This window comes from Anthonomus grandis, chromosome 12, assembly GCF_022605725.1.
Source record: "Anthonomus grandis grandis chromosome 12, icAntGran1.3, whole genome shotgun sequence".
Classification (NCBI taxonomy): Eukaryota; Metazoa; Arthropoda; class Insecta; order Coleoptera; family Curculionidae; genus Anthonomus; species Anthonomus grandis.
The window spans coordinates 29,097,893-29,125,005 of NC_065557.1; the positions used below are offsets into that span (position 1 = coordinate 29,097,893).

The following is a 27,113-nucleotide window of genomic DNA, read 5'->3' on the forward strand; positions in this document are numbered from 1 at the left end:
TTCTCTGGATAAACACACTTGCTCTTTAGGGGAAAAAAAGTGAATTCAAAGGGAAAGAAAAGGAAGTTGACACTGATCAAATTAAATTTTTATTGTACAAAGGATAAACTATACGCGACCGCATTTTAAAATGAAGTGAAATTAATATTTTTTAATAAAAAAAAATATTTTTGTAATTATTTTAATTGCTAAATCTGGATATTCTATTTTTAGGTATGTACCATTTAGAAAGATGATATGGAAGCCGATGCTTTTAATTGTAAATAACTCTTGGATATTTTTATTTCTTAAATTTGTTTTGCATACTGTACCTGGATATATCATTGACGTCTTTTCCATAATAGCAAGACAAAAACCTCGGTAAGTTATTTTAAGTCTATATTTCTCTTTGGTATTACTTAAATTGGAAAATATACTATTTGTGGGTATATTTGTGAATGGTTAAAGAAAACTATTTATTTGTAGCTAACGTTTCGGATTATATTTAATTCATCTTCAGTGCTCAAAAATAGATAGAAATTATATTTAAAATATTTTGTTTTCCTCCCTACCTTCCATAAATACTTGTTAAAAAATCCTTAAAAATAATCACAAAAAATATAAGTTAACATACAATGGAAAACTTTCAAAAACATTTGCCGAAGTCATACGAGAGAGAACTACGATTTTTGTCAGTCTTTTTGAAAGATTTTCTTGTGGTCAGCTTGTGGCCCACTGCTGAAGATCTACAGGGCAGTTCATCGAAAATGTTGATAACCAATGTTGCAATTATGTTTTGAACTTTATGAATCATCTCCTCCACCAATGAAAAAGCAATTTATTTTGTAAAGTTATAGACTTCAAAATATAAAGAAGTTAAATTTAAACTTTTTAAAATAATAAATTTGCTAGAGATTATATACTAGGGTGCTACACAATTCACGTTAGTAATGAGCCTACTAATAACCTTATTTACATATGTATGTAGGGATAATTAAAGGATTAATGCCACCAATGTACGTAAATTTGCAGGTATATTTTTAAAAGTTCCATTGGTTGTGTAAGGTTTTAAAGGGTATAGGGTATATAAAGTCTAAGATATTTAAAAACCATATTGCGTTTACATTTAATTTTGTAAAACAATAAAGAGAAAATGTATACTTTGGATTACTTTTAATAAAATAACTTATATTTATTAATTAAAGTAATTGTATAATTTTTATTGATCACAGAAATTAAAGAAAATTTTATGTAGCTTTTTTAGGTGTAAGTATAATCCATCTTTTTAATTAGACTTCAAAAGCATCATATCCTTTACGTATTTACTTAGTTTTGGCTTTACTTCCTATCGAACCTAAGTCTGGATTAAAGTTTACAGTTACACCATACTCAAAGTTCACTACTTCCACCTGATATTACTAAGACTGGTTAATGACATTTTTTTGTTGTCAAGTACTTGATAAGTTTACAGAGTCTCATAAGAGGACCTGCTATTATTTTTACCACTTTTCTCTTGTGAAGGTTTGCAGTTATATGTTCATATCTATAACCGAGAATCATTTTCATTTCTTACATTTACGCCATAATAATTAGCATATATTACCATCATGTGATAAAAATTTAGAGCAGCCTCCTTAAATTAATCATAAATCACAATACCAATTAAGCGTTGCTGACTTGCCGAGATTTACTTAGTTCTTTAGCTATTTGTAAGAAACTATTAAAGTAACTAAATTCAGTTGTAACGAAAGTGACTGAAAACGAAGGCTGCACTATTTGGATTCCCATGCTCTCTATATTATGATCTCGATCAATATGATACTAAAATGATAATCAGATTAAAAATGTATATAAGTTTATTGCTATATAATAGATTTATTAATGTTTTGATGACCAAATATTTATGCATTAAATTGTTTTAAGGATCATTATCAAAAAATTATTTTTCTTTACTCTTATTTATTGAAATTTTCCTAAACATATTTGAATTATTAATCAACTAACTTGTAAGGTTAAGAAAAACATAAAAAGGCAATTAAATAATGTAAATAATATTTAAATTAATATAATGCTATTATTATTTGTCTGAATTTTAAATTCAAAATAAATTAAGAATGTTCATTGATACTGCTAATTTTAATAATTGTTAAACGGATTAATATTGAATTGTTAAGCATTGAAAAAAAATTAATTAGGTTAGTTAAATTAGATATTACACAAAAAATTTTCTTAGGATCAAATATTTTATTAAAGCACCAGGGATGAGATCAAAATGCTAATGCACTAATCCCATCCCTAACCCTAAGGCTATCTATATAAACACTTTATAAGTGTTACTCAAATCAGTACTTAGTATATTAATAATCCAAACTTAGTTAGTCTTGTAAATTAAATTTAGATTATTTTCCATTAAAACTTTTTATACCCAATAATATTTCATTTTTCTTTTCAATTTGTTTTTTCCTTGTATTTTAATAAATAAATTACTATATATTTTTTACTATAATAGATTTTTCTACAGAATCGTACTAAATAGTCTAGCCATATATGAAATTTATATTATCATATTTGTTTATCTCCCTGTGATCTATAAAACTTGATCACCAGCCATATCATAAAAATCCTTAGGCAAAAGTTCAGTCACCAATCAGTTAATCTTGTACCTTATTGATAATATAGGTACATGGCCCTTGCATTCGAAGAATTAAACTCAATTTTTTTCAATCCTGTGTAATTGACTTTCCTAAGTTCTTTTGCTCTAAAAGAGCAATCAATTATAAATTGTTCTGCATTAACTTTAAACTCCATTTGATTAAAATTATTATTTTTTGTTAATATAAATATAAATATAAATTTTTATTAAAAGTATTGTTTACATTACTTAATCTTATGTATCATTACCAATTTTCTTAAGAAGAGTGCTACCAGGATTTAAATTTTTATTGTAAACATCTAAATCAACAAGATTAGGTATTGTTTGTTGGAATTTATGAATGAAAACATGTTATAATTATAGTTAAAACCTTTATAGCCTAATAAAAGGAGTATTTTTCTAACGTGAAAGTAAATGCTTGATGTAAGAGTATTTGATAAAGAAGTTCGTAAATAAAATAGTTCGTGAATTCGACTTTATTGTAATGGATTATTATTAATCGTAATACTTGCATGAGTGATTATTTTATGTTAACTTGCTAAGGCAAGTTATCATAAAGTACAACCAAGCAACACTCACTGCTTACAGTGAGCTTGGCATAGAGCTATATCCTTTGATACATGGTCAGATTTTTATCTTTACCGATAAATATCTTGGCGACTAGCATTATTTAAAAAAGATTTAAATTTGCGTTATATAATTTTTATAATATAAAAATTACTTCTAAACCAATTTGAATAATATATATGTTTTATAAACACCCTCAGTAAAATTCTAAGTAATAATTATTTGCTTTTTACAAACTAAATAACCCAAACAACAAAATAAGTTTGCAACAGTAGACAAACTAAATGTTTTACATTTTTATAACCATAATATAAAAGTTCATAATTTGGTTTTCGAATTCGTGTTTGATATCGACCAGTATAATATTCATTATTCAATGTACCGGTCAAAGGAGCTTCGAATATTGTGTGTGAATCAACTGATTCAGAAATTTTAAGATTTGCATAACCCTAAACTTGTAGCGTTTTATTTTTCTACTCTTATTTTCACTAACGCTCCATTGATATTTCATTAATTATATTAATAATTTCAGTCAACTTCTTTTATCGATATTTCTTTAAATTCACACTGTCAATGTCACATTACTACTGTAACGCATTACTCTCCTGGTTTTATTATTCATGCTTTCTGTTGACGGTCCGTCACTCTTCTGGTTGGTCTTGATTGATGTTTTCTCTGATTGGATTGACATTGACAGCTCAGGCGAGAGGTGGGGTCGTAACTTATTTAGTCGGTACAGCATCCATTTTTCGAGGACTTGTTCCCGTGTCGCAGGTAGAAGCGCACGTAAAAGGCCAGTTTTTTTATTTCCGAAATTTGTGAAGCAGGAAGTGGCCAATATGGTTTATAATTTATAGTCCTTAATATTGTTCCTTTAGGGAACTGTTTATTTCATAATTCTGGTGCAGGATGCCCGAGATTTTGATGGATAGATAATGAAACTTAGCAAGGTGAGTGTGTCACATTTTGAACGCCCTTCATTTTTATCGACAGTGAATACAATGGCAATCGTTGTTTTAGGGTTTTACTTTTCCGTTTTTCTCTTTATTCTTCTTCAATTGTTGATGGCTGCCGGATTTTGATTTCCCCGGGAAATTGCTGTAAGCTGTGGAGCTGAAGCCAAAACTAAAGCTAGTATTAGATATTCCCAGTCCGGATAGCTAAGCTACAAATGGCATACATTCACAGCCTCGGTTTTGAAGGCTAGCCGTTCAATTCTTGGAGGAATATACAGGCCAGTTTATTCCATTTATTTAAATGTTACTAACCATAGATTTGTCTCACTTATTTAAATTTTTATTAATATACTTTGATTTCAACTTATTGCTACAAATATTTAATCAATATCATAATTTAATACGTCAATTTCTTATCTATAATTTTAGTTATTTTTTGTTCAGTATTTTTCAGTACCTTTTTTGGTAGTTAAGTAGATATAACTCCGTTAAGGCTGATATGCCTTAGGTAAAAAGGTTCATGAACTTTCCCCTGCGTAATACAAATATGTACTAAAAACTTTAATAGTTGCAATTTATTTTTCAAGTGCTGAAATCTACCTAGTAGCTTAATCATAATTTAAATGTTACTTTTGACAAACTTATTTTATTTAATCATATCAACATTATTCATATTTTAATTCATAATAATATATAAACATTTAACAGATTAGAAAATAAGGTGTATACATATCTTTGATGTAAATATAATTTGGTTGTATTGTTAAGATATTTTTTTTTGCCTCTTTAAATCTACTTTATCCAGGGTCATTTAATTGTTAATTTAAACCTATATACCAAGTGTTTTTCTTAGTTTTCTTTCATTTAAAAAAAAAAAAAAAAACTAAGTGGCGCCCTCTTATTTAATAGTTATAATCAAGATTATATTCTTTAATAGCCAGTCATAAGTGAACCTTCGAACAATCCCAAGCCTCCAATAATTCTGAGCTACCGTCTGCAAACTCTTGGCAAAATAGTAACACTGTAAAGTTAACGCCACAGAAAATGACGCCCATAAACGTGGGACCCAGATTGGCTATTTTTTATTAATCTATTCTAATAATCTTTTAATTTTTTCAAAATATTGATAATACCTTGGATGGGTGGAGAATTAGAGTGCTTTGAATCTCAAGTAATGCTTATTGTTTTTGAGTAAAGCAAATATCAAATTTGGTTATAATTTATTGGCCATAATTTTATGAGTAACTGTTAATATACAGAGTGTATAAAATTTAAAGGAAAACCCTTGCTAGGAAAGTGTTTATATATGATGTTTTTGATATTTATTGTTTTTCGAGGTATCCTTGTTAAGGACTATGATTTGACAATCTGCGACAATACAGTGTGTTTAGTATATGCTGGGTGTATAAGAAAGTATGTACTTACTTGCATAGTGTTCAGGGACATTAAGAGGATTTTAATAGTTTTTTAGGGACAAGATATCTTTAATGTTTGAATTGTAGTGGATCACAATTAGAAAAGTAAAATATTTATTATTAATATCTTTAAATTAAACGTTGAGAAGTTTATACTTGTGAACATTTAACTTCCTTTATTATTCTGGATTCTGGAAATATTGCTGAGTATATTTAAACATTTTTTTTTGGATAGTTGTGGAGATTCACATTTTAATTATACATGGTGTCACCACTTCATTTAGGTTTCTATATGGCAAATGTATTTGGGATTTGAAATACTATTCTGACTTATAGTTTTTGGAAGGAACATAATTTATGAGTAACATATGCATGTGTTATACAAGGTGATACAGATTAATAAATTGTTTTAAGACTATTATTCCTCAATTTTGATATACCCAAAACTAATGAGTGCTATTACATACAGTAACATTTAATACTGCAATTTTTCAAATCTACAGAGTAGAACCAACTCAGACTATTTACAATTGTGTTTAATTTGAACAATTAAGCAATTCCATATTTAGAAAAAGCATTAGTTTTGGCTCACTAAAAGTAAATTTTTCTGTACAATTTTTTTTTTAAAGTCATTCCTTAAACAAAGGTTTATGCATCATTTTGCCACTGACATTGTTTTAATTCTACAATTTTTGAGAGATATTGTGGTCTCATATTGTTTTCTCATATAAAATCAACCTAGATCAATTTCATTTCATGCCATCAAGTTTCTTAGGTGAGGTTATTTCAGACATTTAATTTTTTTTGGATTTAATTTTATTCTTGAATTCTTTGGAACATTTTTTTTTGACACCATGGAATTGTATAATTTCCAACCTAATCATTTGTTAGAACATGAACTAGATTATGAACTGAAAATTCGTTTGGTTGCTACTGTTCGAAATGTTGCTGACAAAAGAAGGATTTTATTGAGAATTCTAAAAAAGGAACAAACTTCTCCGGGATCTAGCATAATTTTACAGGAAGTTAAATTAGATTATAATAGGGAAAGAGCTGACATTGAAAAGAGTTTAGATTCATTCATTCATTTAGTGTCATTGAAGAATTTGAGGGTGTAGCTTCTGATTCAACTGTTGCTCGAATGAAATCTCGTTTGTCTCATGTAGCTGGTAGGGCTAAAAGAATTCCTATGTTTGAAGAAGAAGCTGAAGAAATTTATTTAAGCTTATAGTCAGGAAATTACAGCCACTTGTTTAGCTCTTAAAGCTGATCTTTTTGACAAAATTTTACCCAATGCTCATTCAGAACCAGTAACTCATTCCTCTGCTCCAGTTGTAAATGTAGCTGCTCCAATAGTCCATTGTGCTACTCGAAATGTTCCTATTAGTGAATGGCAAGTTAAGTTTAATAGAGATTCTCATAAACTTTATAATTTTTTGGAAACCTTAACTGAATTGGCTCAGGCTCGAGATGTATCTGAGGATACATTATTTCAGTCTGCAGCACAATTTTTTTTATTGGTGATGCATTTGTGTGGTATAGGAGTGTCAAGTCAACTATTGGTAATTGGTGTTCCCTAGTTAATAAATTAAAAAGAGATTTTTTTCATGATGATATAGATGATGAAATTTGGGATCAAATTAAGAAAAGAAAGCAAAAGAAGGGAGAAAATACTGTAGTTTTCATTGCTCATGTGGAGGTTCTTTTTGCTAGGCTTTCTCGGGTGCCAGCAGAATGTACTAAGATTAGGTTTGTTAAAAATAATTTGTTGCCTGACTTCATTGATAGATTGGCTTTAATAGAAATTAATTCCATTTCTCAACTTTCTGAGCTTTGTAGGAAACTTGAAGAATCTGATTATTTAAAGAATAAAAATAAAATTAATAATGTTTCAGAAGTATCTACTAATAAATTTTCTAAAATCAAGTTTTTTAAAAATTATTCTAATAGAAAACCTTTCTTTCAAAATAATAATAAAAATAAAAAGTCAGTGAAAGAATTTGCGAATAAACCTAGTACTTTTCATGCTAAATAGCAATGCTCTAAAAATCATGAACGTAAATCAACTAATAAAATAAAGAAAGAATTAATATGTTGGAATTGTCATTGGCCTAACCATTCTTATTATAACTGTAAGGGTCCAAGGACTGTTTTTTGTTTTAAATGTGGAGAACCAAATGTCAGAGTAAAAGATTGTAAAAAATGTAAATTAAACATCTTTTAAAAATTTAAATTTTAAACCTAACTATTTTAACAAATTGAGCTGGGAATATTAGCTTGCTAAGGTTTCTGATTTCATGAAAACTACTCTTATAAAAAATTAAGTTTGTCCTCAAGAACAAATTTCACCACTATTCATCAATAAGCCTTTAGATAATAGACCATATATACTTGTAAAGTTGTTTGATGTGCCCGTTACAGTTTTGCTTGATTCTGGAGCTACCTCTTCAGTTGTAGGCTCTAAGGGTTAGGTATTTTAAATAAATTGGGACTAGAAATTAATAAGACAGAGCTTAAAAATGTTTGTACTGCTAATGGTAGAAAGCAGGTAGTAAAAGGAACTGTTAATTTACCTGTCTATATTAATAATCATTGCGAGAGTGTGAATGCTTTAGTTGTATCTTCTCTGTCCCAAGCATTTATTTTTGGTTGTGATTTTGCCCAACAGTTTGGAATTTTAGTAGACTTTCATGATAGCTCGTGGCATATTAGAAGTGATTTTTGTGGTCATCAGCTTGATGTCTTGGAGAATTCCTCTTTGGATTTTACAGGTGGTTGTCCTGGTTTGTTTTCATTGGAAGTGCTTTCTGAGGAACAGCGAACTGTTGCTGGTCAAGTAGTCTCATAATAATCTCCTATGTGAAATTAAAGCAAAAATTGCAAGAGGCTGGACTTACGGTCAATTTAGAAAAATGTGATTTCTTTAAATTCTCTTTAAAATTCCTAGGTTATATCGTGGGTTCGAATTCTCTTAGGACTGATCCAGATAAGGTCTCTGCTATGGTCAATTATCCTCGTCCAAAGACGACTACGGAAATTAAGCGTTTTGTAGGACTTTGTTCCTGGTATCGCCGTTTTATCAAAGATTTTTCTACTTTGATGTCTCCTATTAATGATCTACTTAAAGGACGGAAAAAAGGGTCAATCAATTATATGGAATGATGCCGCAGAGGCTTCATTTATCAAAATAAAGCAGTTGTTAGTTTCGTTACCAATCCTTTCACAACAAGATTTTTCGAAAAGATTTGTTATTCAGAGTGATGCCAGTGATACAGGCTTAGGAGGAGTATTGACTCAGATGATAGATGGGGAAGAAAAGGTTATTGCTTATGCAAGCAGGTCTCTCACTAAAACTAAGACAAATTATTCTGTTGTTGAGCGAGAGTGCTTGGCTGTCCTTTTTAATATTGAAAAGTTTCGTCCGTATATTGAAGGAGTCGAATTTCACCCCTTCATTTTTAGTTTATGGGAGGCATATTCCTTTATCAGGAAATTATTATAAGAATGTTAATTTGGATATTCAGATTGATCAGAAAATTTGCCCAGGAGATAGGAATACTTATGCTGAGAACCTGAAAGGTTTGAAAGAGATATTTACAGAGGTAAAAAATAAACTTCATACTGCCTATGAGAGAAATTCTACAGCTTACAACCTGCGTAAGAGAGATGTCTCATTTAATGAAGGTGATCATGTTTGGCGTAAGAATAAAGTTTTATCTAGCGCTGTTGATAAGTTTACTTCTAAACTAGTTCCCAAGTATGTACACAGTATTATCCGCAAAAAGTTGTCAAATCTGGTTTATATTTTGTCTAATGAAGATGGTTCTAATGCCGGTAAATGGCATATTAAAGACTTAAAGCCTTTTAATAATGGTCTTGATGATGATTCCGATTCTTTGGAATAGTTGTATTTGGAAATTATGTATATATTGTTATCTTCACTTAGATTCCTGCTTCTAATATTGACAACATTCTGGAATTTCTGCCATTTGTTATTTTTCGATGTTATAATCTGGTCATTTAGGCCATATTTTATTTTTTGGTATAACCTGTTAGTGGTTATGCACAGTATGTCATAAACTTGACATTTTAATTTGTATAACCGAGGGCTATGTTTTGATGGTTGTTATAAACTGTATATGGTTATACACCATACGTTATTTAGAAGGCCAACAATTGATGGTTGTCATACTCCATAAATGAGTATACACTTTATGTCAGTTTTGACTATTTTTTCTTGGCCGTATTTTGTGGGTTGTTATAACCTAGTGGTGGTTATAAACCCATTGTCAACTTTGACTGTTTGGAGTTATATTTTTGGCCTATTTTCCTTGTCGGGGTCGGTGAAACTGACAGAGGATGGACTGTTCAGTCTGTTCATTATTGGATTTTGTCCAAATTTTTTTTTTATCACAGAATGCTGTGATGAAAAACCAATAGTAGATTTGTTTTTTTGTTGGTGTGCTCTCGACCATGGTCGGATTATTAGAGGACTATACGAAGGTATCCTTCCTCACCTCAAATTAATTTGGATATTTATGTGGGTGAGTCAATTGAAAAACAAATTTTATCAAAGCTTTAGATTATGGCTGTATATGCTGTAAGATATATTCTAGTGCCATTCAGAAATGGATTTGGGGGCACACGGAATTTTGTAGTGGGTAACTAATGTGGCAGTCAATATTGCTGTTATGAATTTTGCCAATGTGTTTATTATCTGGTGCTTGAGTTATCTCAGCCAGTTTTCTTTCTAGTTGCTAGAACCGCCATCTAAAAAGGGTAGTTTTTTTTTGTTACACACAACACCATCTCTTGGTGAGAAGTTGATTGCAACTTCCATGAGTGTTTCCCTAGGTTGGAGTTCTATGGTAGAATTAAATGTCGTAAGTGTACATAGTTTTAGCTTAAGTTTTGATTTAAGTTTAATTTAAGTTAGTTTTATAGTACCTCTGTATTCTCAAGGTCTCTATTGTCTTACCAACTTGTGTCCTTCCTCGATATTAAGAGTTTCCTAATGTATGTCCATACCGATTGTGTCTTCCTTTAGGAACGGGTGATACACGTAGTTATCCTGAATTGAGTTAATACGAGAAGATGCCATTTTTAGAAATAATTTATATATCTAAATTGTGGAACAGATAATTAACAGAATTGTTTGTTATTTAGTAAGGGATAATAATTATCCGGGAATTTTTCTTTGGTATTATTAGATATTGGTAACTAGTATAGTTTAAACTTTTTTGTTAAAAGACTTTTGATGTTGAAAAAAAAATCAACTATTTCATAGCTAATTTTTTTTCTTCAAGGAAGGGGGTAAATGTAGCGTTTTATTTTTCTACTCTTATTTTCACTAACGCTCCATTGATATTTCATTAATTATATTAATAATTTCAGTCAACTTCTTTTATCGATATTTCTTTAAATTCACACTGTCAATGACACATTACTACTGTAACGCATTACTCTCCTGGTTTTATTATTCATGCTTTCTGTTGACGGTCCCTCACTCTTCTGGTTGGTCTTGATTGATGTTTTCTCTGATTGGATTGACATTGACAGCTCAGGCGAGAGGTGGGGTCGTAACTTATTTAGTCGGTACTGCATTCATTTTTCGAGGACTTGTTCCCGTGTCGCAAGTAGAAGCGCACGTAAAAGGCCAGTTTTTTTATTTCCGAAATTTGTGAAGCAGGAAGTTGCCAATATGGTTTGTAATTTATAGTCCTTAATCTTGTTCCTTTAGGGAACTGTTTATTTCATAATTCTGGTGCAGGATGCCCGAGATTTTGATGGATAGATAATGAAACTTAGCAAGGTGAGTGTGTCACATTTTGAACGCCCTTCATTTTTATCGACAGTGAATACAATGGCAATCGTTGTTTTAGGGTTTTACTTTTCCGTTTTCCTCTTTATTCTTCTTCAATTGTTGATGGCTGCCGGATTTTCATTTCCCCGGGAAATTGCTGTAAGCTGTGGAGCTGAAGCCAGAACTAAAGCTAGTATTAGATATTCCCAGTCTGGATAGCTAAACTACAAATGGCATACATTCACAGCCTCGGTTTTGAAGGCTAGCCGTTCAATTCTTGGAGAAATATACAGGCCAGTTTATTCCATTTATTTAAATATTACTAACCATAGATTTGTCTCACTTATTTAAATTTTTATTAATATACTTTTAATTTCAATTTATTGCTACAAATATTTAATCAATATCATAATTTAATACGTCAATTTCTTATCTATAATTTTAGTTATTTTTTGTTCAGTATTTTTCAGTACCTTTTTTGGTCATTAAGTAGATATAACTCCGTTAATGCTGATATGCCTTAGGTAAAAAGGTTCATGAACTTTCCCCTGCGTAATACAAATATGTACTAAAAACTTTAATAATTGCAATTTATTTTTCAAGTGCTGAAATCTACCTAGTAGCTTAATCATAATTTAAATGTTACTTTTGATAAACTTATTTCATTTAATCATATCAACATTATTCATATTTTAATTCATAATAAATTATAAACATTTAACAGATTAGAAAATAAGGTGTATACATATCTTTGATGTAAATATAATTTGGTTGTATTGTTAAGATATTTTTTTTTTTGCCTCTTTAAATCTACTTTATCCAGGGTCATTTAATTGTTAATTTAAACCTATATACCAAGTGTTTTTCTTAGTTTTCTTTTATTTATAAAAAAAAACTAAGTGGCGCCCTCTTATTTAATAGTTATAATCAAGATTATATTCTTTAATAGCCAGTCATAAGTGAACCTTCGAACAATCCCAAGCCTCCAATAATTCTGAGCTACCGTCTGCAAACTCTTGGCAAAATAGAAACACTGTAAAGTTAACGCCACAAACTTCGGAAGGGCTTTTTTTCTTATTGGCTATAATAGATTAAAAACTTATTATTTGGTTAGTTTTAATAAAGAAAAGAACTAAAATGCTTGTGAAAAAAGACTTCATTACTCCTAAGATTTTTTTTAAATATAGGGTTATTTGTTAAACAAATTAAAATTAACAAATTGATACTTTACAGATACTGATAACAAACAGACTAGAAAACTTTTTAATACTGTATATTTCCACGTATAGTATTATGCAAGCTTGGAGATGCCTGCCGATACTGTCTATGTGATTGGCGGTACGCTGTTGAGGATTATTGTGTTCTTTTTCTCGAGCAGCATGAACTAGCTCTTGTATAGTTAGGTTAGATAGGTGGATTTATGCATGGTGCTACTGCCCTAAAAAGCATGGTCCAAGTACATTTTATGAGATTCATGTCTGACAATAGTCGAGCAGTCCAAACGATTGATGCTTTCCCATTCCATATAACAATTTACAGCTCTCGTGAGCCAGCACAACCCATAGGACTTCCTCCTGCAAAGGGTGGTACGGGGTATGACCAAAATGGCAGCTCTTGTTAGCTCTCTTCAAACCTGTATCCGATGACCATTCTACACTAAACAAATTCTGATTTCGTAAAACACCGAGTTTCAAAAATCCTGCAGCCAAGCCATATTCCCTTGTATCCACTGTAGGTGATGAACTTTGTGCTCAGATGATAGTTAGGGTACTCCTAATGGTCGGCGACACCTCAAACCTGTTACCAGTATTTGCCTCTGCAATGTAGAAAACGATACTTGAACTCTCAGAATATCACGCATAGCTCTTTGGAATGCTGGTATTGTCCTAGTTGGGTTTTTTCGGATGATAAAGTGAATATAACGATTTTGCTGTTAATTAGTTACATGCCTTTTATCCCTTCTTGGTTTATTATTAACAGAATTATTTTGGAGAGTACTATTTTAAGTGCAAAACACATTATTTTGCCAAACCTTTTGACAGTAGGCTTTTTAAAGTAAAACCACTGTTCTTGCATGCTCAATATAACTTATGCCTTGTCGGGGCATCTTTTAACATGAACTCATAAAATATAAAACTAACAAAGAAATATTTTACCATTTTTGTCGGGCAATAAATATTTGACGAATACAAAGGATAAACATTGATAAATAAGCGCACAAGAAATTGAAACGCCAAAGGATTTTTGCATATAAAAACAAGGTTATTGAAAAAAACTTTGGACTCTATGTCCCTATATGTGTACACAAAAACATAGAAAATAAACTAATTCTACTTTATTAAGTTTACGTAGCGAAATTATTTTGAAGCAGTCATATTAGACATTTCGTAGAGGCGCAATAATTTTATCTCTTTATTTTTTACATAGGTAATACATAAATATTTATGTTAATAAATTCCTGTATCCTCTGTACTAAATTATATTTTGTACAGGATGCCCTTGAATATATAAATATCTTAAAAATAAAGACGGACTACATCTTATTAACATATTCTTACCATTTTTTTAAATGTAAATATGTTTTTAATGAGTACGAATCTAAGCCGAAAAAAAAGTTAGTCAATTATCATAAAATATTTGATTTTTAGACAAAAAACATATTTTAAAAAATTAGGTTTAAGTTTAAAAAAAGTTTAAGTAAAAAAAATTGAAAAATTTATAATATCTATTTTTAAATGTAGTTATTTATTGAAATTATTTTTGGATATAGGCCCAGCATGAAGTTTTTCTAAATTTATGCATTCTTTTATGTCTTGGAAAAAAGATAGATCGATCCTCTACAGTTGTTGTTATTCTTCCTTATTCTTTCGCAATGAAAATTAATTGATTTTAAAAATGTTTTTTTAGTGTCTACTAAATAAGCATACTTCAAGAATTTTAGATAATCGTATAAGAAAAAAATCTAAGGGTCTAAGAACATGTTGTCGAGTTGTTAAAGAGTCTGAGGCCCAACCTTCCTTCTACCCAAAAATTTTTCCAGGAAGAAATTCCAAATAAATTTTTTGGTAAGATAATTAATGAGCCAATTAAATGCTGGCCACTAATGCCGATCCAAAGGTTAATGATACTGGTAATGAAACACATAATAGACTCTTGTGCATTTTCTGTAAATCCTGAATATCAATTGTCAGAGAAATCGCCGATTCTTAAAAAATCCAGATTAATCAGTAAAAAGAATTTAGTGACTGAGGTTATTTTTTTTCTAACCAAAACGCAATTTGAGGACACTATTTATAATTATGAAAAATCTTCAGCAATAGGTGCATGAACTATTCGTTAATGGTAAGAAAGCGACTACTGTCCTTCAAAAATGTGATGAACTGATGATATAAACATAACATAACTAGACTAAATTAACGTTATCAAACACATACGTATGAAAAAGACCCTCATAGTTACTGTATAATTTATAGAGAGCGCAAGTTCAACAGAATAAATAAATACATTTTGTACGTATAGTTGATGTACAAGTTTAAACAAACTCTAATTTCATATGATATGAGATTTTAAGAAAAAGTTCAAAAAGGTCTCTTGTATAGCTATTAAGTTATTGCCTAAGAATTTGTATACATTCTGTGAAATAAGTAAGCTTATTTTTAACACGTTTTTATTTATTTATTCTAAGCAATTTTCATTCTTATCTTAACATTATTAAGATTTCTACAATTCTATACCGATTGATAGTAAGCTTGAATTCTTAAACAAAACAAAAATATAGATTTCTAAATAGTCGGTAATTTTGATAAAGTTATTTATTTACATCAAAGCACTTTAAAAATAGATCTCTAAACAAATAGGACAATATTTAAATGTTTAAGAGTAGAAATTAATGTTTATGTTATTTTTGGAGTATGTACTTTGAAGATACATAAATTCGTCTATTTATACTAGTACTACCCAGTTGATTATATAAAATATAAATTTTATAAGCCCTTTAACTTAATGTAAAAATCCCAACTCATTATATGCGCGATTATTTTTAATTTATTTGTTTAGCTTTTAACTTGTTTAGTTAAAACGTATTATCAGTGTAATAAAGAGATTCCAAATAATGACCTACCTTGTTGTCGCTTCGCCTTAAATTTAATTTTAGAGATTTACTCGGATGCATTTATGGTGGGATCGACTTATTTGGTCAATAGTTAAATACAAATGTCATTTTCTATCAACCGCTGAAGTTGAGGCTTAATTTATTTTTTTAAAGTCCATACTCTCGTTAGGCATGATCATTAACCCATTCATTAAAAAAAGACGCAAGAAAAATGAATCCCGCCCACCATTTTTTTAGATCTCGAGGCTAGGGCTAGCTCACGAGGAATATAACTTCTAACAACATAGTCAGTAGAATTCATTTTCGACCTAACATCAGTACAGAAATCCGCAGATAACATTCCCTGAATCAACGATACATGGTTACTTACAAAAGTAGACCATTTAATAGAAGACTTTATCCATCTTGAAGCTATTGTGGATCATCAAACAATGATGATCTGATGAAATATCTATGAAATGATCCTTCTTTAGCTAATAACATTAAATCTGTGAATTAGACTGCCGAGCTTAATTCTAGTCTTGCAATCGAGATTTTCTTTAGAGGGGCCACTCTATTCCAAGAACATAGCAAATACGTCTAAACGTTATCGACATGAGTAATAATGCAAAAATAGACCACAGCTCTATCTCGATTCTATTTGCGAAGACATAATCTTTTGAGGTTATAAGAGGCTCAATAAGCTAGAAATATGTTTTTTAATTAAAGACTTGTATTTTTTAATAGAACACATGTTAGGCTTAGTTCATTTTTAGCAACTAATTATTGAATAATTAAAGAGTCGATTAAGAAGAAAAAAATTCCTAAAGAGTCGAAAATACGAGCCACATAGGATAAAATGTTTCCTTTTGTACACCTTAAAAGCAAAAACATTATTAATAAGATTCTATAGTAAGCCTAAAAGTATAACTGTAAATTAAATTTCGTTATAGATGTTATATTCCTTGTGGGTTTAGGAATCGAAAATTTGAATATACTGGCCAAAATATAAAATTTTTTTGCAGACCAATAAATTAAAGTATGTATTGCTAAGGCGGTCTATATTTGTTCTTTTGTTTATAGAATTAGGTTCTTATTTAATACATATCAAATCTTGTAAAAAGCTTTTTTCATAATTTTTTGGCACTATTGCTTTAAAATTAAAACTAGTTATATTTAAAAAATAATCCTGCAGTCATTCTTATTCTTATATATTCTTTGCGCTTAAGATATCTTCCTGTTTGACTCATATATTAACTTTTACAGTTTACATAAGGCATCTTATACACTACCTTTAATAGTAGGCCCATTTCGGTTTTAGCTTTTAATTCCCTAAAAAATAGTTTTTTAATGGAATTTTTATTTTTTTAGGTGACTTTAACTTTTATTTCTGACTTTATAACATATTTTATTTTTTGTGAATGATTGTTAACAAATGGTATTTTTACATATTTGGCAATTAGTATATTATTTATTGTTATTAATTGTATATCTTTCAAAGAATTTTCATTTAAGAATTTCAAAACTTATTAAATTATGTGAACATTTTTATGGTAAAAGCAATACGAGGCAGTACTGAAAACAATAATTGTTTTCGACATTAATATTTGTTTTATATATATGAAGAAGTAGTAGGATTTTTATCCTTATAAGAGCTTAAGATGGTATCTGAGGCAATACACTGTTTCTTAAGACAGTCTAATAAAGTTTAAAATGTTCTTTTTAATTTCATCAAAAGATTTACCACACATAAGTTCCAATTTTGTAGTCATGATTTTGTCAAGTCGTTCATTTAAGCATATTATATAAAATTGTAAAAATGCTGTTGTAAAATAGGGTGACCCATATTATTAATTGCAGTTTAAGGTTCAGTAAACGTATCTAATAGAGTTTGAAGAGATTTTGCATTATTTCACCTTATTTATCCTGGATACAATCTACACACCCGATTTCGACTAAACTTTGGATTGGCAGTATTTGTCAAGAACGATTTGAGTTGCCAGCGGGAGGAAACGCTTGAACCTGCGGACTTCGACGTCATGTGGTTCAAAATAATAGCCAGTGGTGCCACGAAATTTATCTGCTATATCTACAGACCGCCAAGCGACACCCAATATAGACGGATCTTTTTGAACCTGGTTGATTGCATTAACCATCTGCAAATTGACTACCCAAGCGCAGAAATCATTGTCATGGGTGATTTTAACGTTCACAATATCAACTGGCTGCGCTTCTGCAACAAGAACGACGATAAAGGACGAGAAGCTGAGCTATTTGCCACCATGGCTTACGCAGTTTGTGGAGGAACCTACCAGAATCCCCGATCGAGACGGCGAGTTCGCGAGTCTCCCAGATCTGGTCTTGGCTTCAGACCCTAACTTGTACACTATATCTGTACATGCCTTCCTAGCAACATCGAACCACGAATTGATAACAGTCTCTTGCCAGTTGGAGGCTGAAACGCAAAATCCTTCGATGCCGCGGAAGGTATGGCACTATAAATCAGCAGAATGGAACCATCTTCGGAAATGTTATTGCTTATTCCCTTGGAAAGAGGTCTGCTTTAGCACTAATAACATTTCAGAATGTGCAAACCAAATTACAGAGACGATCTTGGTAGGAATGGAAGCTTATATCCCTTTTTCTACAAAATGCGGATCAAACAACAAGCAATGGTTCAACCTGAATTGCAAAAAGGCAGTAAACACTAAAAACGCAGCATATCGCAAATGGCGTCAACATTCTTCCATCGAAAATCGGAAGAACTTTTTAGCCTTCAGAAATAGCTACAAGCGAATTATTGATGAATGCAAAGAGAGTTACGACAACAGGATCAAAAACAAACTGTTAAACTGCCCAAATGAAACAAGATCTTTCTGGTCGGTATCGAAAGCCGTTAGTCAAGGATTTGCCATATTTGCCAAACACCGCCATATTTGCCAAGGGTGAATTCATCGATGGGAGAAATTTCGTTTCCCCAACGAATTATAAAAAAAATTCTTAAAGGCGTAGACACCAACAAAGCTTCTGGACCCGATGGAATTCCAGCCCTAATACTAAAACGTTGTGCAGACGAATTGACTCCTTTCTTATATAGACTGTTCACGGCATCGTATAAACAGAGCCAATTTCCAACAAGCTGGAAAACTGCTCGAGTGCAAGCTGTACCCAAAAAGGGTAAGAAGACGATGCCCTCCAATTACCTCCCGATTGCACTAGTTCCAGTAATATCGAAGATTATGGAGAAAGCAGTCAACCAACAACTGTTAAGATATCTGGAATCTTGTGGACGGAGGCCATGGAAAAGCACGGCGAGTCCCGCTCAGTCGCTCTTGACATTTCCAAGGCATTTGACAGAGTGTGGCATGAGGGATTACTAACAAAGCTCTCCTCAATCGGCATACAAAACTCATTATTGAATTGGATCAAAAGTTTTCTTGAACAACGAACAATCCAAGTAGCCGTCGATGGATACCTCTCCGACAAATTTAACATTAACGCTGGAGTCCCTCCAGGATCCATTCTGTCCCCCACCCTTTTCTTGATATATATCAACGATTTGCTAGGAACCACTGTCAATCCAATCTACAGCTTTGCGGACGATAGCACACTTATTTCCACATTTAAATCCACCAAACCAACGACAGCCGCAAGTTCTCAGAATCTTAGGCAGCAACAAGTAGCTTCAATCCACAACGATATTAGAGCAATCTTGGAGTGGGGCGATAACAATCTGGTCAATTTTAACGCTAAAAAAACGCAGGCTGCAGTGTTTACGATGAAGACCAACCTTGGTGGCCCGGAGCTGGTTATGACAGGGAAAACATTGCCAATGAAATCATCTTTACATCTTCTAGGAGTCGAGGTCACCAACAGACGTGTGTCCTGGCATGACCACGTTGCCGAGGTCGCCAGGGCGGCTTTCAAAAAACTCGTGTGAGTTTGAGTGAAAACTGAGTGCTTTTCAAAACGAAAAAACTGAATACACCAGAATAGCTGCTGACTCTTTATAAAGCTCAAATACGCCCTTCTCTCGAGTATTGCTCGCATGTCTGGAGCTCTGCACCCAAGCATAGTCTAAACCTGCTGGATTCTATACAGAAGAGAGCTATTCGTCTTATCGACAAACCAGAACTGACAAAGAGTCTGGATAGTCTGGAGCACAGGAGAAAGGTGGCTGATCTCTGTTTATTCTACCGTTATTATCACGGTAAGTGCTCCTCTAAGCTGGCAGGCCTGATTCCACCCAGGGCTGTTCCGGCAAGAAGGACGCGTCTAGCAGTTGCGGCTCATTAACATCGAGTCCAACTGCCTACCCCAAGGACGTCGCTGTATCGGGACTCATTCATCTGGAGAACATCTTCTTTGTGGAACGGGCTTCCACCTCACATATTTCCCGACGCATACAACCTACAGCGATTCAAGATAAACGCGCACAAATATCTTGGCGCAAGCACCACTCCAAGACTGACATAGGACTTTCTTCTTGTGCTTGTGTTTACCATAAAAAAAAATATGCTTACTAGAAAGTTTTCGAGTCTTTGCATCAGTGACTGACAAATATTAATCGCATAGTCTCTTATCTACCCTTTGATGTATTTTAAGTTATGATTTAATTTTTTTTAGTTTTATCTAGGGATACATCGAACTTTTAAGTACAGCGAAATTTATTTATTTTTTGTAAATGACAACGTCATATACGCAATCAATAAAAATCTTTCAATTTCGTACGGTGCCATTATTTTTTTTTAATTTTAATTTTACTCTTTTTTCGGTTTGGGAATAGGGCTGCTTCTTCTCGTCTTATTGAACAACCATAGAAAAGGCCACGAAGAATTTTAATTTCAAATAAACCCATAGATAGCTGCTTAAAATAATATTTAAAATAATTATGTTATAACTTTAGATATCTTAGATAAGTACCGACGAAGTTGCTTAAAATTTATTATTATGTAAGTAATAAAAAACTTAAGAAATACTTCGAAAATTTGAATTGCTAAATAAAATAAAAATTAAAAATAAATATGTATATAATCATTTTATTATTACAAATAAAAACTAAAAGGAAACAAATAATGAATACTTAAGATAATGAGAATTAATATAAACTAGTGATTAATAATTTAAGGTTTCTTTAGTTTTATTGGTAAACATACTTCTGGAAAATAAAAACTTCCTTACTACATGCGTTTTTTGTCTCTTCAAACGTTTTTACTTGGCAAAATTTAGTAACAAAGAATATTGCATAACTATACTTAGATTTAAAAAGTTTAGTGCTAAAATAGAGTTTTCATTTAAAAAAGTCCACTGATAAATATATAACATAATATATATTTTTTAAAGCTGTTTAATATTATTTCTAACTTCATTATGTTTTCCAGAATGAAAAAGATTTACTCAAGATTAGACAAGGTAATGGGCGTATTACATTACTTTCTCATACAGGAGTGGGTCATAAAAGACGAGAACGTGAAAGCGTTATGGGAAAAACTTAGCCCCCAAGATCGTATTACTTACAACTTCGACGTAATGGCCATCAAGAGAGAAACTTACTTTAAGAATCTCATGGCCGGCTTAAAGAAGTACACGCTCAAAGAGGATATGTCGAAGGGAAAATATCATGAAGCCAGATATAAAAGGTGGGTTTAAAGTTTCATTTGGTAAATTATATAAATTTAATTTCTTTTTATTTGTTAGTAGATCTATTGAACTTATTAGAAATAAAAACTTATTAGATAAAAGTATAAGTAAAAGTAGGTTTATTCTAGAGCTCCTAATTTTTACTTCAAACTTTACATTAGGAACTCGTGCTTACTTTTTGAATTAGTAATTCAAAAAGTAGGTACGAGTTAAAGTCACTTAATTGTGAATTATTACCATATTACACAATGATATTGGTTCATTGTATTAATTTACCTATATAAGTTGATTGTACTTAAGGCATTTATTCTTCTATCTTTAAAATTTTTGTATTTGTTAAGCAATAATATATTTTCTACTTACAAGTATGCCTTTATTTTTTACTCCTGCATAAGTATAAGTCTAAAAAATAATCATATTTTATATATTTTTTTATTATAGGTATACATATTATTAAAAATTAATATAACCAGAATGTCGTTTAAAGTTATAAATACAAAATTTTATAATTAATAAAAATATTGACTAATATATGAAATAAAAAGGTATTTACAAAAACAGAGACCTAAATAAATTAATTTCGATCAAACTATCAAGAGCCATTTTTATTTTAATCTAAAATTGTGTAACAACCGAACCAAATTAATACGTTCTTTATATTAGATAATGAAATATATTATATTTCTTGCTTTTTTTTTATTTGTTTTAGTGCATTAATATAAATACGTGTTTTTTTATTTTTAGATTAATTATTCTGCATAATTTGGTTAAATACATTATGATTCTGACCTGTGGATATCCTCTCATGAAGAAATTCATTCTAATGTTTCAACTGATATTTAAAAAATATGTTATATGTCTCTAGCCAAATTTGAAATACTCTGTGGATATAAAGACTTTTAAAGCAGTATACGTATTAAGTAGATATAATGCAATATGTTTTAACTTGTACACAGGCTGTATATAATAATATGTTAAAAGCTTTAAGGGAATACTCTTCCTAAAATTTTATCTTTTGGTGTACTTGCGACTAGTTAATTAGAATAAATATCGACGGTTTTTATGACATAAATAATTTGTTTTCTTTTTAGTTTTTACCATTCAATTATAAGAATGAATCAAATAGCAAAATATTAAAGAATCTACCCCCATAAATGTAATGGATTTTAAGATTATTCAAAATTTGATACTTTGAGCAACCTGAGAAATATTGATTTTCATAAATTTTGCACCTTGGCCAATAAAAATAAATTATATTAACATTTTTTAATAAGGAAGGTTACCCTTGGAGTTTCTAAGATATTCCACTCTGATTCCAAACATTATTCAAATATGCGACTGAGTAAATAATATGTATCTTCACGGTGATAATCTGTAAAAAAAAACTTAATAATAATTATCATAAAAGAAATGTACGAACAAGTATGCAAAAAAAAATATGTGCAGATATAAAAATAAAAATTCCTTGTTTTTTGAGATTTGTCGTATATTACCCACTCTTCTTTAAAAAATATATATAAAAAGAAACAAAAAAGCTAATTAATTTACGTAACGCGTAAAATATTCTAAGGTTACTGATTATTGTGTTATAAATATGAAATTCAAAAATAAAAAAAAAATTAAAATGAACAATGCCAAAATATTTTGAATGCGCTAGTAGAGCCATATACGACGTCAGTTAAGGATGCAATCCAATATCATCCAAATTTGATTTTTTTAATAGGCATAACAATATAAATATAAAAAGTAAGTGCTTTACGAATCATAAAGATCTTGAAAGCAAATTTTTTGAATAAATGTGACATTTAATTTATAATTTATCAGAAATTATTACATATTATTACCAACATCAAATTTTGTTTTACATTCATTAGTTTTAGTATCTTAACTAGTCACTTATGCATGGTACACAGGTGCAAACGTATCAGTGCTGCCTTTTAATTATACGGATGTTTATCGAGTACTTTAAAATATGAAAGTATTTAATTTGAATATTGATAAATTTCAATTATTTATAAAAAAACTTTATTTTCGTCAAACTTGCTCTTATAAGCATTTATAAATCCTGTAAACTAAAAAAGGGTCCACGCTAATAAGATATTTTTATTTAATTATATTTACTCGTTTAATAGTATTATCTAAGATTATAAAATCGATTCCAGTCCATAATAAAGCATTTAGAAAATTATTTTATTAACGTTATATTATTGTTTTATAAAAGATAAATATACAATTTGTATTCGGCTCAAATTATTTTATCACACTCATAGAGATTAATAAAATTAATAAAGTTTATAAGCTCCATAGCTCTTGTAAAAAGCAAAGATAAATGTCGAAATTGAAAACAACGTCACGCCTATCATGGCGGCTTAGCTGATCATTATAAAGGAAAACATTAATTTAAAGTTCTACAAGTGAATATTTTCTTGCGCAACGAATTTTACGGTTATTATAGGTGCATATTCGCATCTCATTATTAATGCCCGTTCCGAATATTAAAGGTTTTTTATTAGTAAGAAGAATTTCCAAAAATTAAGATTAAAAATATGGCCATTTTTCGCCCAATTTTGCCTTACATTTATTTATGTACATAAGTAAATTAGAAAAATCATAAACTAAATCGTAATTTAAGTATTTTTTTCTTAAAACTGAATATGCATTTAATTTAATTCGTAAAACCCAACAAGGCGGAAATAAATCTAAATAAACGTCATTAAAAAACGGCGTCATTAGATAAATTTATTTAATTTTATAAGAAACACTAATATAACATAATTATTTTATCTGTAATAAAAACAATATGTATTTTTATTTTATAAAGAATCCGCTGAAATATAATTATTTTATTCACGAACGCTATCAACACTTAACAGACGGCGCTTTTATAGGTGTAAAATTCAAGAGGAAAGGTTTTAAATTGAGGATGATTTTGTTATTTTAAGATCTGAAGGAATAATATTTGGAAACTTTAGCTCACTACTGGTCTCTTTGTTTTTAGAAATGTCAGTAGGATTGCTAACCTTATTAGTACTAGAGCAAAAATAAAAACCCTAAGTCTCGGTCTTAAAATATTTTCGAGATCCCGAATGTTACAAAAAGCAAACAAGGTGTTTTGCTTAAAATAAAGCATCATCATAAACTAGTAATATCTCTTAGGAGATAACCTGCTTTGTACAAATGTCCTCTGATTAAGACGGCGATCTAATTACCTCACTAATATTTGAATCTGAATAAATGATTTTCAATGATATGGTTTTTAAAATATTCTTTTTTACTTTCTTTTTAAAATGTCCTGATTTTTAATGTTTTTTCAAGAAGAAATTCTAGACGTTTTGAAAAAAAAAAACTTTATAAATAAGTATTGGTAAGAAAAATGAAAACAGATTCTACTGTAGCACATATCATAAATTAATTTAAAGCGTAGTCTTCAAAAAGTTATATAATCTTGTTAAATAATAATTTTGTGGATAAAAACAAATATTTATTTTATAAAATTTGTATAAATACTCTAAAAATAATAGTTTAGAGAGTGTAATAAAAAAAAAATTATAAACATAATCCTTATAACTATAAGGTCACTGTCTGTGACTTATCTCTCGATTATAGTTACTTTTCTCTCGATTATAGTTTTTCACTCGCGTTAGCTGGCCAGCTTTTTCTCAGTACGAAATGCGGTTTATCCCATAAACACGGGATTGTATTGGGGATTCCATTCAAGAAAAGTACATTTTCTACAAAATGCGACGTTTAATTTTTTTTTCTGTTCATATGATTTTAATTAACAGAACAAATCCTATTAGTTTGCTAATTTAACAGACTCTGTATCCTAAATACAGGGTGGCGATTTGAAAACGAAAAAGAGCCTATTTTGGGTTTCTCAGATCATTTGCGAAAAAATCCTCGAACCGGTCAATTTTTGATTCAAGGGGGAACCATTTTTTTGCTAGTTTCGCCCCCCTGAGGGCAAAGCCCTAGCGGGGGTGACAAGGGCCCCCAAAATTTTAAATGGAACGGGGGGTCAAGTGATACCTTATTTTGAAGGTATTTTTATGTAGATTATAACCCCAAAGTTTTAAATCGTTACTATTTGCCTAGTCGATACAGGGGCTAATAAAAGTTATAAAAACATGCCAACTTTTTTGAGAAAAAATAATTTAGCAGATCAATAAACATAAAAAATGTTGTTCTCCTACATTGTGAACCGTACTTTCTGTTGTTTCATTTTTAATACCCGTAGGTATCTATGCCAATTCTGCAAGGGAACTCTTGGTTATTGTTGAGACTGTTATTATAGCAACATTTTGAAGTTTAATAGTGGTTGTCAATTACTGCTGTCAGATCATAGTGTGTCAAACAAATAACTCTTTAAAGTTAGATAATTACAATATTGAGTGTGATAATGGTTTATTCACTTGCTGAAAGAGTTGAAATAATTTCTCTTTTCTTGGCGAACAATGAAAATGCTAATAGAACTGCCCAGCTTTTTAACACACTACAACACCCTAATCGACAGGTCCATCGCAAGTACATTTTGGAATTGGTTCAAAAATTTAGGGAAACTGGGTCTGTAGCTAATAAAAAGCGCGAAATGAATAATGATGGATGGTGAATGAAGCTTCAGAAGTAGCTATTTCAGGCCATATTGTGCAAAATCCTACACTGAGCACAAGGAAGTTATCAACCGTGTCTGGTATTAAGAGAAGCAGCATTCAGAAGATATTAAAAAAAAACAAGTTTCATTTGTACAAAATGCATCTCGTACAAGAACTAAACGAAGACGATTTTGATAGGCAAGCACAATTTTGTGAAACTATATCTGAACAATCCGCCCATGATCTACACTGATCCACACTTTCTATTTAATGTATGTTTTTCTGACGAATGCTCCTTTTTCCTAAACGGTACTGTGAATCGTCACAACTGTCGCTATTGGGCTGATTCAAATCCCAGAATATTTCGTAAGGTGCATACACAACATCCTGAAAAATTAAATGTTTAGGCTGGCATTTTTGGTAAACATATCGTAGGCTGCCTTTTTTTACCTGGCAATTTAACAGGAGAGATGTACCTGGAGTTATTAGAAAATACAGTTCATCCAGCATTAGTGGAGATACTAGAAAATAACAACGAGTACTTGGAAATTCATGCAAATATGCTGCAAGGGTTCGTCAATATTTGGACCAAACGTTTCCAGGACAATGGATTGAAAGAAGAGGAGCTATTGAATGGCCTTCTAATTCCCCGGACCTAAGCCCGTTAGATTTTTTTATGGGGCTATTTAAAAACTAAAATTTATGCTAGTCAGCCAACATCGCTAGACCATTTGCGACAAAGAATAATTGATGAATGTCGCCAAATCACCCCGGAAATTTTGCAAAATGTACGGGAAAGGTTTGAACAAAACCTGTATTATTGTATGGAAGTCGAAGGCCAACATTTTGAACATTTACTTGATTGATTTTATCTTTAAGCCCTTTATTTAAAATTATACTTTTTAAAATTTGTGTGTCTTTTACTAGCCCCTGTATCGACTAGGTAAATAGTAACGATTTAAAACTTTAGGGTTATAATCCACATAAAAATACCTTCAAAATAAGGTATCACTCGACCCCCCGTTCCATTTTAAATTTTGGGGGCTTTTGTCACCCCCGCTAGGGCTTTGCCCTCAGGGGGGCGAAACTAGCAAAAAAATGGTTCCCCCTTGAATCAAAAATTAACGGGTCCGAGGATTTTTTCGCAAATGTTCTGAGGGACCCAAAATAGGCTCTGTTTCGTTTTCAAATGGCCACCCTATATATTTATATTCGACTTAGGATTTCTGTATTTTTTTCCCACTAATTATTTTGATTTAAAAGTCGCGCCAATATTCTGATTTGCACTGGTCTCTTAGAGGAGTAGGCTTGTTATATTGGCTAGACCTTTATTATTTTAGAACACTCTCAAACTTTTCTACGTGTATCCTCAGATGGTGCGAAGAGTTCCCGACGCTTACTCCTTCTTTATCGCACCA

General features: G+C 30.8%; 1 protein-coding gene across 4 annotated transcripts in view; it reads left to right on the forward strand.

Moving 5' to 3' along the window:
• LOC126743422 (fatty acyl-CoA reductase wat-like) overlaps window positions 1-27,113 on the forward strand; it is a 234,027-nt gene that overhangs the window by 101,685 nt on the left and 105,229 nt on the right. For 2 of the 4 annotated variants that reach the window (XR_007662865.1, XM_050450513.1), the window contains exons 8-9: window positions 214-360; window positions 20,845-21,102. Coding sequence is in view for 3 of the 4 variants with exons in the window: in XM_050450513.1 (XP_050306470.1) it covers window positions 214-360; window positions 20,845-21,102 (405 nt within the window). In the remaining variant the exon portion in view is untranslated. Of the gene's footprint in view, window positions 1-213; window positions 361-20,844; window positions 21,103-21,847; window positions 22,146-27,113 lie in introns of those variants that run through there. The other 2 variants (XM_050450512.1, XM_050450511.1) reach the window with 2 other exon arrangements.